We start from the raw sequence: 14,306 nt of genomic DNA, 5'->3' as shown, positions 1-14,306 counted from the left end.
TCATATAATAATTGTCTTTCTCTGCTTGACTTATTTCGCTTAGCATAATACCCTCTAGTTCCATCCACATCATTGCAAATGGCAAGATTTCATTTTTTGATGGCTGCATAATATTCCATTGTATATATATACCACATCTTCTTTATCCATTCATCTGTTGATGGACATCTAGGCTCTTTCCATAGTTTGGCTATTGTGGACATTGCTGCTATAAACATTGGGGTGCATGTGCCCCTTCGGATCACTACATTTGTATCTTTGGGGTAAATACCCAGTAGTGCAATTGCTGGGTCATAGGGTAATAGAGCATCTAAATTTTTTAAGACTATTTTTTTAGAGCAGTTTTAGGTTCAGAGCAAAATTAAGAGTAAGATACAGAGATTTTCTGTATACCCCCTGCTTCCACACATGCACAGGCTCCCCCATTATCAACATCCCACATGAGGGTGGTACATCTTACAATTGATGATCACCCAAAATCCATAGCTTACATTACAGTTCACTCTTGGTGTTGTACCTTCTATTGGTTTAGACAAATGTGTAATGACATGTATCCACCATTATAGAGTGCCCTAACAATCCTCGGTGTTCGCCTATTCATTCATCCCCTCCCTGTTCCGCTCCCCCCAACCCCTGGCAACCACTGATCTTTTTACTGTCTCCATAGTTTTACCTTTTCCAGAGTGTCATATAGTTGAAATTAGACAGTATGTAGCTTTTTCAGTTTGATTTTTTTTCACCTAATAATATGAATTTAAGTGTCCTTCATGTCTTTTCATGGCTTGATAGCTCATTTTCTTTTAGTGCTGAATAATATTCCAGTGTCTAGATGTACTATAGTTTATCCATTCACCTACTGAAGGACATCTTGGTTTCTTCAAGGCTTTGTCAGTTATGAATAAATCTATAAACATCTTTACGCAGGGTTTTGTGTGAACATTAAGTTTTCACGTCCTTTGGGTAAATATCAAGGAGTGAAATTACTAGATCATATGCTAAGAATATGTTTAGTTTTGTAAGAAACTGCCAAACTGTCTTCTAAAGTGGCTGTACCATTTTGCCTTCCCACCAGCAAAGAATGAGAGTTCCTGTTGCTCCACATCCTCCCCAGCATTTTGTGTTGTCAGTGTTCTGGATTTTGGTCATTCTCATAAGTATACAGCAGTATCTTGTTGTTTTAATTTGCATTTACCTGATGACATCTGATGTGGAGTATTTTTTCATATGCTTATTTGCCATTTTTATATCTTTGATGAGGTGTATCTGTTAAGGTCTTGGACTGTTTTTTAATCAGGTTTTTGTTTTCTCCTTGAGTTTTAAGATTTCTTTGTATATTTTGGACCACATTCCTTTATCAGATGTTTCTTTTGTAAATATTTTCTCCCAGTCTGTGGCTTGTCTTCTCATTCTCCTGACACCGTCTTCTGCAGAGCAGAATTTTTTTTTAACTTTAATGAAGTTCAGCTTGTCAGTTACTCCTTTCATGGATCATGTCTTCCCAGTAGTATCTAAAACGTCATTATTGTGGGGCGCCTGGGTGGCTCAGTTCGTTAAGCGTCTGACTTCTGCTCAGGTCATGATCCTGTGGTCCTGGGATCGAGCTCTACGTGCACAGCAGGGAGTCTGCTTGTCCCTATGCCCCTCCCCCACTAGTGCTGGCACTCTCTTTCTCTCTCTCACAAATAAATAAATGAAATCTTTAAAAAAATAAATTCAAAAGTCATTATCATATTCAAGATCATCTAGATTTTTCTCCTGTTACCTTCCAGGAGTTTTATAATTTTGCATTTCACATTTAGGTCTATGATCCATTTTGAGTTAATTTTTGTGAAAGGTGTAAGATCTGTGTCCAGATTCACTTTTTTGCAGGTGGATGTACAGTGGTTCCAGCACCGTTTGTTGAAAAGATTCTCTTTGTTCCTTTGTATTGCCTTTGCTTTTTTGTCAAAGATCAGTTGACTATACTTATGTGGGTCTATTTCTGGGCTCTCTGTTCTGTTTCATTGATCTGTTTGTCCATTCTTTCATCAATATGACACTGTCTTGATTACTGTAGCTTTATATCAGGAATTGGGTAGTATCAGTCCTCCAACTTTGATCTTCTCCTTCAATATTATTTTGGCTATTCTGGATCTTTTGCCTCTCCATGGAAACTTTAGAACCAGTTTGTCAATATCCACAAAATAACTTGCTGGGATCTTGATTGTAATTGCATTGAATCAATAACTTGATTCACTTCTACTCACTGTGGGATCTCAGACAGCTTCCTTACCCTGTCCGTGCATTAGGTTTCTGATGTGTAAGATGAGGATAATAAAACTAGCTTGTAACAACACCTGCCATGATAGTAAGTACCCTTGAGGGGTTAACTGTTACCACTGTCATTATTGTATCATCATCGTTGATGTTTTTATCATGATCATCATTATTACCAGTACCACCCCACTGGGAGACACAGCAACACAGAGCTAGAAGGTGGAGTCAGCAGAATTGGAGTATTTTTCTCTCTGAAGCCAAATTATAGTCCACCTGCTCCTGGCCAGTCTGACAGCATTTGTGGCCTAAGGAAGAAGGGAAAGAAGGAAGAGAAAGCTTCCACGGCTCAAGCACACGTTGTCAGAGGTATTGAGTCAAGCCACTGCAAGAAAGTATGAGTAGCCAGGTATAAATGTAGAAGCCCCATTGCTCTGTGTGGCATCAGGCCCAGCTGGTACGTGCTGTCTGCCCTCCAGGGCTTCTGTGGCTACTCCGTATGGAAACGTAGACCACTTAGGAGGAACAGCCTGCACAGGCCCATGTAACAGAGCATGAAGCCAGAGTCTAGGATGTGAAATGACTGACACAAGCAGCTAGCTTGCGGCGCAGCAAGTGTCGGGTCCACTTTGCAGGTGTCCTCTGCACTGGGCTTCTTCCCGGAGATACCCACGTGTTCCCTGAAACGAATGACTACTGGATCAGAACCCTCAGTGGCCACACCAAGCTTTAGGAGTAGAGAAGAAAATGGATCCCCCAGTGTGGCCCGTGAGGCTGCTGCAGAAGGGTCCAGCTGGTTCTGGGAAGAGAATGGATTGTAGCCAGGGGCTTGTTAACAACAAGGCTGATAGTAATGATGCAGACATGCGATTTTAGTTTATTTTATTCCAGTCACAAAATGCTTTCATGTTGTTTAGGCCAAATGTTGTTCTGATGCTCCTAGTCTTTGCCAAACCGAGGGCCAGGCCATTTGCTTGTTCTAAGTGAGCAGCTACAGATGGGAAACAAATTTGAACATTATTCTTTATTGGTAACAATTTAAAACCAAATTCCCTGTGTTTGTGGCAGGGCTCCTTTGTTCAATGAACACAAAGATTTGTTTACATTTCCTTTGTTCTCTCTGGACATGTACCACTTGGGCCAGCGACTACACTGATTTCAAGATGCCCTGCAGTCCTCATTTTTGTTTTTAGGTGGGTATTACGTAGAGCTTCAAGGACAAGTCAGCCACTCTTGCCTTCAGTGTATCAGCTATGTGATCTCAGGCAGGTGACTTCACCCCACTGGTGTCCTTTTCTATAAAATCAAGACTAGACCTGGTCAGGAAACCAATCAGTTGGATGAATAATCATTCCTTACTTTTAGGAATAAGATATCTGTGAGAAAAAGAAAAGAAAAATACAGCTGATAAGAATAACAGAAACTCACATGCTCCTTGCTCTGCGTCAGAGCCTATTCCAAGCACTTGCCATGTGTTAATTCCTTTCATGCTTGAAATAGCCCTAGAGGAAGATGCACCTAGTGTACTAATTTCACAGATAGCAAAACTGAGACACAGAGAAGGTACACAACTTGGCCAAGGTCACACAGCTGATAAGGAGCAGAACTAGGACATGAATTCAGGCATTCTGGCTCCAGAGTCTGTGAGGATTGATTTTGTACATTAGATCAGCCCTTACTAATTTGTTTTCAATAAATCTGAATACGCCTTCAGAGGGTAATTAAAAAACTACCCCTCCCCCACATGATAGAACTCTCTGGTTCTTGGTTAATTTATGTTCCTAGAAGAACAAACTTGAAGCTCTGTATGTCTGTGATTATGGTATCATGCAAAGTAACTGGAGTTTGGAGTCAAAGAAATAGTTTGAAGTGCCAGCCACCCTTTTATGTGATGTGTTATGTGGACTTGGCCACAGAGCTGGCTGAGCATTGGCTCCAACCACCTGTCAGAGAAAACTAAAGAGAAGAAGTAGAAGTGACTTTGGTTTTTGACTAAAACTCAGCAGGTAATGTTAACCCCTGAGGCATGCACCCAGCAGCTGTCATCCTGGCCTCTGGGAGTGTGGCTTGGTGTTGGTTAGCTTCAATATTGAAAGAAGGTAGGGGGCGCCTGGATGTCTCAGTCGGTTGAGCGTCTGACTCTTATTTTCAGCTCAGGTCATGATCTCAGGGCCGTGGAACTGAGCCCCATGTCCGGCTCTGCGCTCACTGGGGAGTCTGGGCTTGAGATTCTCTCCCTCTTCCTCTATCCCTCTCCCCCTTCTCTCTCAAATAAATAAATAAATAAATCTTAAAAAAAAAAAAAAAAGGGAGAAGGGCCTGCCAGGGGATAGGCAGGGGAATTGGGATCCCCATGTAGCAGGTAAGGTGAGTTACCTGACTTCTGGAGGGAAACCAAAACACCAGCTAAAGTTTAGACCCATTAGCTAGACAATCCTGACTGGAGTTAGGGGCAGATCACAACCCTGTGGGGATGTGGGTGTGTGTCCCCAGCTTACTCTTTTTTAGGGAAGAAACTCAAGTTCTGTCCCCACCCCTCAGTGGGGCTCGAGCTGCCCAGGCAGTCTGGGAGAATAGAAAGAGCTAGGTTTTGGAGTCCGAGAGATCCTAGGTCTCATCATTATAAAGCAATGATAACAGTTCCTGCCTTGTGGGGTTATTGAGCGAGTGAGTACAGAAGTAAAGCCCCCGGCATACTGTAGGATTCTAAATAGTCCATCTGTGCTCACTACCGTATTGGCCTGTTGGCCCACTTGGACCTTCTCCTTCGCTGAGCCTGAGAACTTAAGGCTGCTAGCGCTGGAGGCTCTGGGCACAACGTACAGCGAGCTCACTGAGAGACCACGGGCCCGGTCAGTGCATCTCTGAGATGTGATTTCCTTATTGTGATCATTAATGCTCCTCCTTTCCGACTTTGCGAGATTGTTAGAGGAGAACGCGAGACTCAGTAACCTGAAAAGCATTATACAAAAATTGTTATTATTATAAAAAGAATTGCAGTAACATTGATTAACATTTTGAGTGCTTACTTTTTTGCCTAACACTAGTTTAAGTGCTGCCTATGTGTCACCCAGTTTAATTTTAATCCTCACAGCTTTGCCTGGTAGAGTCCTATTTAATATATTCCTATTTTTCAGTTAAACTGAAGTACCCAGAGGTTAAGTAACTTGCCTAAGGTCACTCAGAATTGAGGGCTGACCCGGGATTCAAACCCAGTTAGTTGAGTTCCGGAACCTGCCCAATGGAGTATTAATCACTATGCTTATATTGGCATTGCTATTTCTATGTTTCTTTTCTAGCAAGGATACATAGTTAGCCATTCTCTGGGCAGGAGACGGGACTGTGAGGCCATGATGGCAGCTCCATAAAGCCACCTGTTCCTTAGTCTCTCTACTCTCTGGGCACACCTCAAACGTCTTAGGAACACATGTGCTTCTATCTATGAGCAAAAACATTCATAGTTTGAATATATATGGATATAGATTAGAGAAACAAGTTCAGAGATAAAGATCAGAATATAAATGGAAAGAAGCAAGACATTAGCAACATAATTTATGGGCTCATGATTGCATTGTGAAGGATAATTATTCATTGGTTTAAGTGGGATGAAAAGTGTCATTCTGGAAACACAGTGAGTGATAGTCATACTTAATCTGTTTTCTACCACTCACATAAGATAAATGTCATTCACATGCGTGACATACTCCTGTGGGACTGCCCAGACTTTGACATCTCTGCCCAATCTTTTTGTGGAAAATTAAGGTACTTAATGAATTATTTATTTTGGGCATGTATGAAAGCATTTTATAGGAATTTGGGTGCTTTTAAATTAGCCACTTAGATCTCTCCCAAAGAGGGTTATTTTTCAACAAAGTTCCATTAAATTCAACAAATTTACTATGCTCTGCCTATGCTGTACCATACGGCAGCTACTAGCCACGTGTGGCTGTTAAAATTTAAATTTAAAAATTCAGTTCTTGGGACTCCTGGGTGGCTCAGTCGGTTAAGCGTCTGCCTTTTGCTCAGGTCATGATCCCAGGGTCTTGGGATCGAGTCCCGCATCGGGCTGCTTGCTCAGTGGGGAGCCTGCTTCTCCCTCTGCCTACCACTCTCCCTGCTTGTGCGCTCACTTGCACGCTCTCTCTCTCTCTCTGGCAAATAAATAAATAAAATCTTTAAAAAAAATTCAGTTCTTCAGTTGCTCTAGTTACATATCATGTGCTCAGTAGCTCATCTGTAGCTGGTGGCTGCCATTTAGACGATGCAGATTATAGAACATTTCCATCATTACAGAAAGTCCTATTGGACAATGCTGCTAGACGGTAGGATACACTAAAGATACAATGATGGCAAAACATTCTAGATGCCTGCCCTTATGGGCTTGTCGTCCCGCAGAGAGAATAACTGCTTAACAATCCATCCCAGGTTGGGAGTCAGGGAAGGACAGAAGGCAATGGGAGGGTATGGCAGAGGAGATCGACCCAAGAATGGGTGGTCAGGGAACATGAAGTCAAAGAAAACTCCTTATACATCAACAACAGACCAATTGTTTTAAAAAAATATTGAACTTAATTTTTTAAATAGTAAATTATTTTCTCTGTACTGGATTCTGCAACTAATATCAATATGAGGTTTAAAATATATTATTGAAGAATAAATTTAAAATTTATTTCATTACTAAAATGTTTAAGAAATCTCTAAAGAAGCCAAATGAAAAATGTACATACAGTATGATTCCATTTATATGCAATCCTAGAACAGACAAAATTAGTCTATGATGATAGAAATCAGAACTGTAGTTGCCTAGAATGGAGATAGGGGTGCAGATGGAAGCAAGCATTGACTACAGAGGATCTTAGGGGTACTTTCTGGGTTGTTCAGGATGCTCTCTATCTTGGTAAGGGCATTGGTTACATGGATATATGCATTTGTCAGTACTTCTGGAACTATGTAACTGAAGATGGGTACATTTCCTAAAATGTAAATTATATCTCAATTAAAAGTTGAATATATAGAATTATTTATTGTAACATCTTAATGGTTGATATGAGTAACATTATGGAACTATTCATTGCGTCATTACTTTGTCTGCCAGCAACCTGGGGCTTATATCATCACTGGCCGCAAGGTTTTCAGCATCCTTCCTGATCTTGTGCTATGTGCGTATAAATATGTCACTCCTACTTTTCCAGTCTTTCATGCTTTCTTTCCTATCAAAAGTGGACAAGCTGGAAGGATCTTTGCCAGCATGTTAAGAATGGTATCATTTTGGGGTGGAAGGATTTGAGGTGAATTTTGAAGCCTTTTCTTCTTCACAGTATTGTTTGAGTCTGTAACAAGGACCGTGTGTTTTTCTCATACTTTGAAACACAAAATCTCATTCTGTGTTGGCTTAGGAAGTACATTTACTTATCCATGGGTTACCATATGGTCATTTGAAAACTTTGGGTTTTAAACGATGGTTAGTGACAAGTTTCCTTGTAAGCAGCAGGCTCCATGGGTGATTGTTCTATAGTCACGGGGTCTCAGTAAATGTATAATTTCATGCCTGGTCTGTCTCCACCATGCCTCTCCTGTGCAGTCTCTCTGTGGTCCTGGGGCACACTGGAGTGGATTTGGGTTGCTCGGAGGTGCCCCTTAGCTGTCTACCCCTCTCACCTGCCTCCTTCGCCCTGTGCTCACAGATTCTTACCTGACCCTCGATGAACCGATGAATAACATCACCACGTCCCTGGGGCAGACAGCTGAACTGCACTGCAAAGTGTCTGGGAATCCACCTCCCACCATCCGCTGGTTCAAAAATGATGCACCTGTGGTGCAGGAGCCCCGGAGGATCTCCTTTCGGGCAACCAACTATGGCTCCAGGCTGCGGATTAGAAACCTCGACACCACAGACACAGGCTACTTCCAGTGTGTGGCAACGAACGGCAAGAAGGTGGTTTCTACCACTGGAGTCTTGTTCGTCAAGTTTGGTAAGCCACCTTTTGCTGGGGATGGCCTTTGGCCCTCAGCATTCATGGGGGGCGGGGGGAGGGTAGAGGGAATGGGCACATACTGAACATGTCCTATGTGCCTAGAAACTGGGACAGTTTCTAAAGCTGGTACAGTTGCACCCATTTTACAAGTAAGTAAACCAGGGCCAGTGGTTAAGGACCATGTGCAGGGTTGCCCAGCTAGTAAATGGCAGAGCAGGAGTGGGGTCCAGATCTGTCTGACCCCACAGCCCTGCTCTAAACCACCATGCCAGTGAGAGAGAAGATGGGAAGGTCTACAGCACGTATGCCCCTTGTCTGTCCAGCTGCCTTCCAAACCTCTCCTGTCTCGACCAGTGTGCTCCTGGGACCACTCAGCCTCCCACTGCAAACCCCCCACGTAGCGTGAGGACGCCTACTCTAGTGACTCATTCATCAGCACTTGTCCTAGCGTTTTCCAGGCCCGGAACTGTGGGCTCTAGACAGGTGCTCACTGGTACGTTTTTTGGTAGAGGTGATTGTGGGGAACTGAAACAAAATAATAAATCCCAGAAAAATAAATCTTACCTCGGGGTGGTTGCGAACTTTCATCTGTTTAACGGTTTGACTGAACCCACACTCACTCTCCAGTAACCCAGCCTGACTGTTTCTTTTGTTTTCCTTTCATTTCTCCAGGCCCCCCTCCCACTGCAAGTCCAGGGTCCTCGTAAGTACTTTTATCTCCCTTCTTGTCACTTCTAAGTGTTTCTCCAGAGGTTTTTAGGGCAAAGGCAATGTTGTCCTCTGCTTGGGCCAAAACACTGTGTCCAGATTTCATTCCATGCTGCCCTGCCCTCATTCCATGTTGCTTTTTCTCTGATACGAAGATTCACAAGAGACCAGCACTGGCACTAACCTCAAGTGTGGTTGATTCTCTCGTTGATTCTGAACATGTTGATGAAAGCAAAAACCTACTTACATTTTCTATTTTTAAAATCAATCTAACATTTAGTTATAACAATGGATTTGGTCAAATCAAACAAAAAAAATGATACAGGGCAGTGTTAGGCCTGGAGCCTAAAAGGATCTCTTCTGTGTTTCTGCAAGCATTGCATTCCTGATGCTCTAGAGTTACTGAACAGGCCAACAGTTAGGGATCACTTTATTTGTATTCCCTTTAAAAAACTCAGAGGCAGAAGTTCTGACTCACATAGGGGAGGGAAGAAAGCCCTGGGCTGGGACTGAGAGTTACATGGGTTTGATTCATTTTGAGTCCTTTGTTATTGGAGTCTAAAGACCCCATTTCTTAAACTGATGTGATTCGTGATGCATTTGTCCTTTCCTCTGGCTAAGGGGTTCTCTTCCTTCACTGTAGGAGCATCCGCTTGGGGCATTTTTCTTGATGTATGTTTTTATTTGGGGGATAAGAGCCATTTATTAAAGCCCTCGCTCTGCAAGAAAATATATTCCATATTTTGTAGACTTCAGAAATAAAATTCACTGGGCTCTACCACAAGAGCATCAGAATGTCTGACCTAGATGACTCCTACAGCAAATATAACAGCCACTGAATTTGCTCTAATCCCTTCTGTGCCACTTAATTACAGTGTGGGGTATTTTAATATATTTGTGTGTGCCTAAAGGGCCCAGTGGCCCACAGTCCCATTAATAAAACAGGTAATGGGTAAAAATAAACATTGGCCTTCAGCCACCCCGTTCTGCTATTTCGTCAGCCTATGAAAGGCAACCGTAAAAGAGCCTTTAAAATCACCCAAGTGCTAATTGCATTCTACTTATCTCGGTAGAAAATGTTGATTGATCTTAAAACAGGTCAGAAACTTGGTCACTCAGCATTGCATTCTTGAAGTTATTTTTTTTTTTTTAATGATCTCACCATCGGTCGATATGTGGAATCCTTTTGAAGTCTTCTTTAAACAAAGATTAAAACTTCCGTTACTTGCTGTAGAAATGCTTCCCACCCCGGTGCCTTATTTGTTCCTGTTAATCTGTGTTTCAAATGTGGCAGATAATCTGCATCGGAGGTGGATGAATGCGGTTCACTAATCTGCCTTTACTGTGAAGCACCGGGCTGTTGACGTTCTGACTGTTGTATTTGCATCGAGAATTCCTTTTTTGTTATCAAAATTATTTTTAAACACTTGTATGTCCTTACTTCTTGATGTTTTCATTCTTCCTTTGCTATCATCTTTCTGATGAGCCCAGTCGGAGTCTCTCATGGTTTTTAATTTTATACAAAGATAGTATACGGCTTTTGTGAGCTGATGTCTGCAGAGAGGATATTGATATCCTTAAAGATGCTCAGTCACAGCTAAAAGTATCCTTTGATGTCAGGCCCCTCTGTTTCATGTTAGCCGTCTGATTATCCATCAGATTAGGCAGCGAGAGCATGAAATGTACAGATAGTTGCCATGTTTGCTTGGAGGGAGCTACAGTAAAATACAATGGAAGTTGGAAATCCCATGGGGTCTTTTGCAGGTCAGTCTTCATCCTTTTTTGGGCATTGACAGTGGCATTTTCCTTTCCTTTTCTTTTTTTAAAGATTTATTTATTTACTTGAGAGAGAGAGAGAGAGAGAGAGAGAGAGCATGCACATGGGTAGTGGGGGGAGGGGCAGAGGGAGAGGGAGAGAGAATCTCAAGGAGACTCCCTGCTGAGCACAGAGCCCCAGGCGGGGCTTGATCACAACCCTGAGATCATGACCTGAGCCAAAATCAAGAAGTCAGATGCTTAACCAACTGAGCCACCCAGGAGCCTCACCAGTGGGTTTGTTTGTTTTTTTTACTTTTTATTATTATGTTCAGTTAGCCCAGTTGGTGTTTTGATGCACTTTTTTCTCTTTCCCTTAGAAACCAGTGACCTACTTTTTCCCTTTTCTCTGCTGTCACCGCTTAACCCTGTTCCTAAGAGTTCTTCTCTACCCGAGACTAATTCCCAGATAGAATGCTAGTCTCCTTTCCCTGTCCTCACAGCCCCCAGCAAGCAGGCAAGCCTCGCCATGAGAGGACAGGTAGAACGTAACAAAATGATAGCCAGGGTGACTGTCGCAGCTTTGAGGATTGCTCTGCAAGCCTTTTCTCAAACTGCACAGTATTTTTTCCAAATATAGGTAGGAGTGAAGTGTAGCTGTAACATCGTTCTGTTTACTTGAGGGTGGCACAGCGGAGTTACTGCAAAGGAATACAATGCAAGCCCACGACACAGCCCTAATGTTTGGAACGGTGAAATGTATTAGGTTTAGGAAACCTGGTGAGAGCCAAGTGCCATTTGAGACCACAGAGCCACACAACCCCCAACTGAGAAGGACTTGTAGGGTCCTTGAGACAATGGCCCAGGAAGGCAAAGGTATTGAGACACTTGTCACTCCTTCTAGGGACTACATCAGGTTTCCACATGAAGCTTACAGAATGGCATTTTAAGATGTAGTAGGAGCAAGTCTGAGACATTAGTTTGGCTCCTATTCATGGCTTCAGGCTTTATTTCTTCTGTCATTGCTGCGTCCTGGCCCACCCCTGACAATTACAGGGCCTGGGGCACGAGTACAAGTGGAGGCCCACATACCGCACGTCTAAATATTTAAAAGTTATAAATCAAGCTAGCAAACTGTTAAATGAAGTATGTTCTGTCCTCCCACATTGACAAATATACCTTCATAATGACAAAATCAAAAAATACTTATAAAGTTATGATTTGTATATGACTAAAAGCCAAGAACTATCAAAAATGACTACTTTAATCATTATTATGCTTGTCTGAGTGTTCTGTTCATGGCCAGAGATATTATATATACATATGATTCATAGATTGTTATATATTAGTTCCATTAAAATTTTTTTTATTGCCTTCAGTTCAGCAAAATGACTACCTCTGTTGTTTTACACAGATTTTTACACAAGATTCTAGCATGTATTCTTTTGACAACAATGCCAAATTAGACAAACTTTCTTGAGCTATTGTAATTTTTACTTTTTAAAACTAATTTTAATTTGAAGAAACTGTACTCCCCTGAGCCAGTAGCAGCTATAATTATCAATGAAATTCCTAAAGCGATTGTTCAGTTTGCTAATAATTAAAGCAAATGAACTAAGAACTGTAAATATCAAATTCAAACATAATAATGGGGTCATGTGATAAATAATCATGATATTTCACAACATATTATGAACTGTAACAATTAATCTATATTATTATATATGTTATATATTATATACATAATAACATATATTATATATAAAATATATGTTATATATTATATATTATATATGTAATATATAATATATGGGTCATGATAAGTAATCACATGATAGTGCACATTATATTACAAAATATTATATTAATGTATCATGTTATTATAAAAACATAATATATAATATGATTTCATCATATAAATCAGCATCATGCTTCACATATTATCCAATACATGCCCAAATTTAAGAACAATATGAACTGCTTAATGTATTAGTTTTCTACAGCTGCTATAACAAGGAATATTGAGTTGACTTAAACAACAGAAAGTTATTGTCTCACAGTTCTAGAAGCTAGAAATCCTAGATCAAGATGTTGGTAGAGTCAGTTCTTTCTGAAGACTGTGAGGAGGATTTCTCTCTTCTTCCGGTGACTTGCCATAATTCTTTGGCTTGTTGATACATCATCTTGATTTCTGCCATGGTATTTACATGGCATTCTCCCTCTAAATGCTTGTCTCCAAATTTCCCCTTTTTATAATGACACAAGTCATAATGTATTAGGACCCACTCCAATGACCTCATTTTAATCTAATTACCTCTATAAATACCGTATTTCCAAATAAGGTCACATTTTGAGGTCCTGGGGATTAAGATTCAACATATGAATTTTGAGAGAACACAATTCAACTCATAACACTGAGTGTTGCAGAATTGTTCTCAGCCATGAGAATATATAATCTTGCAAATATTATTCTTTTTTAAAAAGATTTATTTATTTATTAGAGAGAGAGAGAGAGAGTGGGAGAGGGGCTGAGGGAGAGGGAAAGAGGGAATCCCAAACAGACTCCCCACTGAGCATGGAGCCTGACACAGGGCTCGATCCCAAAACCTATGAGATCATGACCTGAGCCGAAACCAAGAGTTGGATGCTTAACCAACTGAGCCACCCAGGCACCCCAATCTTGCAAATATTATTTTAATTTGTAAGACCTTTCAGAATATAAAGGAATAGAAAGAAAAACAAGAAAGTGGATGCTTGGTAATATTGGGAATGATAGTTTGTTGTGCAAGCATACACTGAGGAAGAATTTGACAAGTTGATTATCTTTCCTCTGACTGAAGTGCTTTTGTCACTGCAGTCCTTCCTGGGCTCCAAGCAGTGTCCATCCCTCCACCGGCAGTGACATAACACACAGATCATCATAGGATAGAATCACGCTTGTCTTCTATTCCAAGGACATCGGGCAAGAGATATGAAGAAGTGATCCCTGGGCCAGACCAGTGTTAGTTCCAGGCGTGGGTGTTGACAGTTTTGGTTATACTGTGTCAGCATCACGTGCCAGGTCTCAGGAGGCAGAGGACCCCACGTGTACACTGAACTTACTTTCAGTGTACTTGTTATATGTAGGTCCAGGGCAGGCCCCCCTCCCTTTTTTTAAATAACAGTTTTCCTGGCATATTGTTCTCATACCATAAAATTGACCATTTTAAAGTATAAAACTTAGTGTTTTTAGTATATTCACAGAGTTGTATAACCCTCACTACTATCTTATTTTATTTTTTATTTTTTTTTAAGATTTTATTTATTTGAGAGAGAGAGCTCATGAGAGGGGGGAGGGCCAGAGGGAGAAGCAGGCTCCCTGTTGAGCAGGGAGCCCGATGTGGGACTCGATCCCGGGACTCCAGGATCATGACCTGAGCCGAAGGCAGTCGCTTAACCAACTGAGCCACCCAGGCGCCCACTACTATCTTATTTTAGAACATTCTCGTCATCTCATAAAGAAACTCCTCTCATACCCTGATAACCTCTAATCTACTTTGTCTCTATGAGTTTTTAAATTTCATTTTCAGATTATTCATTGCTACTCTGTAGAGATAAAACTGATTTTTGTGTACT

At 41.3% G+C, this 14,306-nt stretch overlaps 1 protein-coding gene across 2 annotated transcripts in view; it reads left to right on the top strand.

Annotated features, from left to right (window-relative positions):
- The window catches only part of ROR1 (receptor tyrosine kinase like orphan receptor 1), a 387,985-nt gene that overhangs the window by 253,324 nt on the left and 120,355 nt on the right, over positions 1–14,306 (top strand). For both annotated transcript variants that reach the window (XM_078073012.1, XM_036070447.2), the window contains exons 3-4: positions 7,938–8,225; positions 8,901–8,931. In XM_078073012.1, coding sequence (XP_077929138.1) covers positions 7,938–8,225; positions 8,901–8,931 — 319 coding nt within the window. The remainder of the gene's footprint in view (positions 1–7,937; positions 8,226–8,900; positions 8,932–14,306) is intronic.

The sequence above is a fragment of the Halichoerus grypus genome, chromosome 5 (genome assembly GCF_964656455.1).
Source record: "Halichoerus grypus chromosome 5, mHalGry1.hap1.1, whole genome shotgun sequence".
Lineage (NCBI taxonomy): Eukaryota > Metazoa > Chordata > Mammalia > Carnivora > Phocidae > Halichoerus > Halichoerus grypus.
This window is presented reverse-complemented; position numbering and strand designations above follow the sequence as displayed.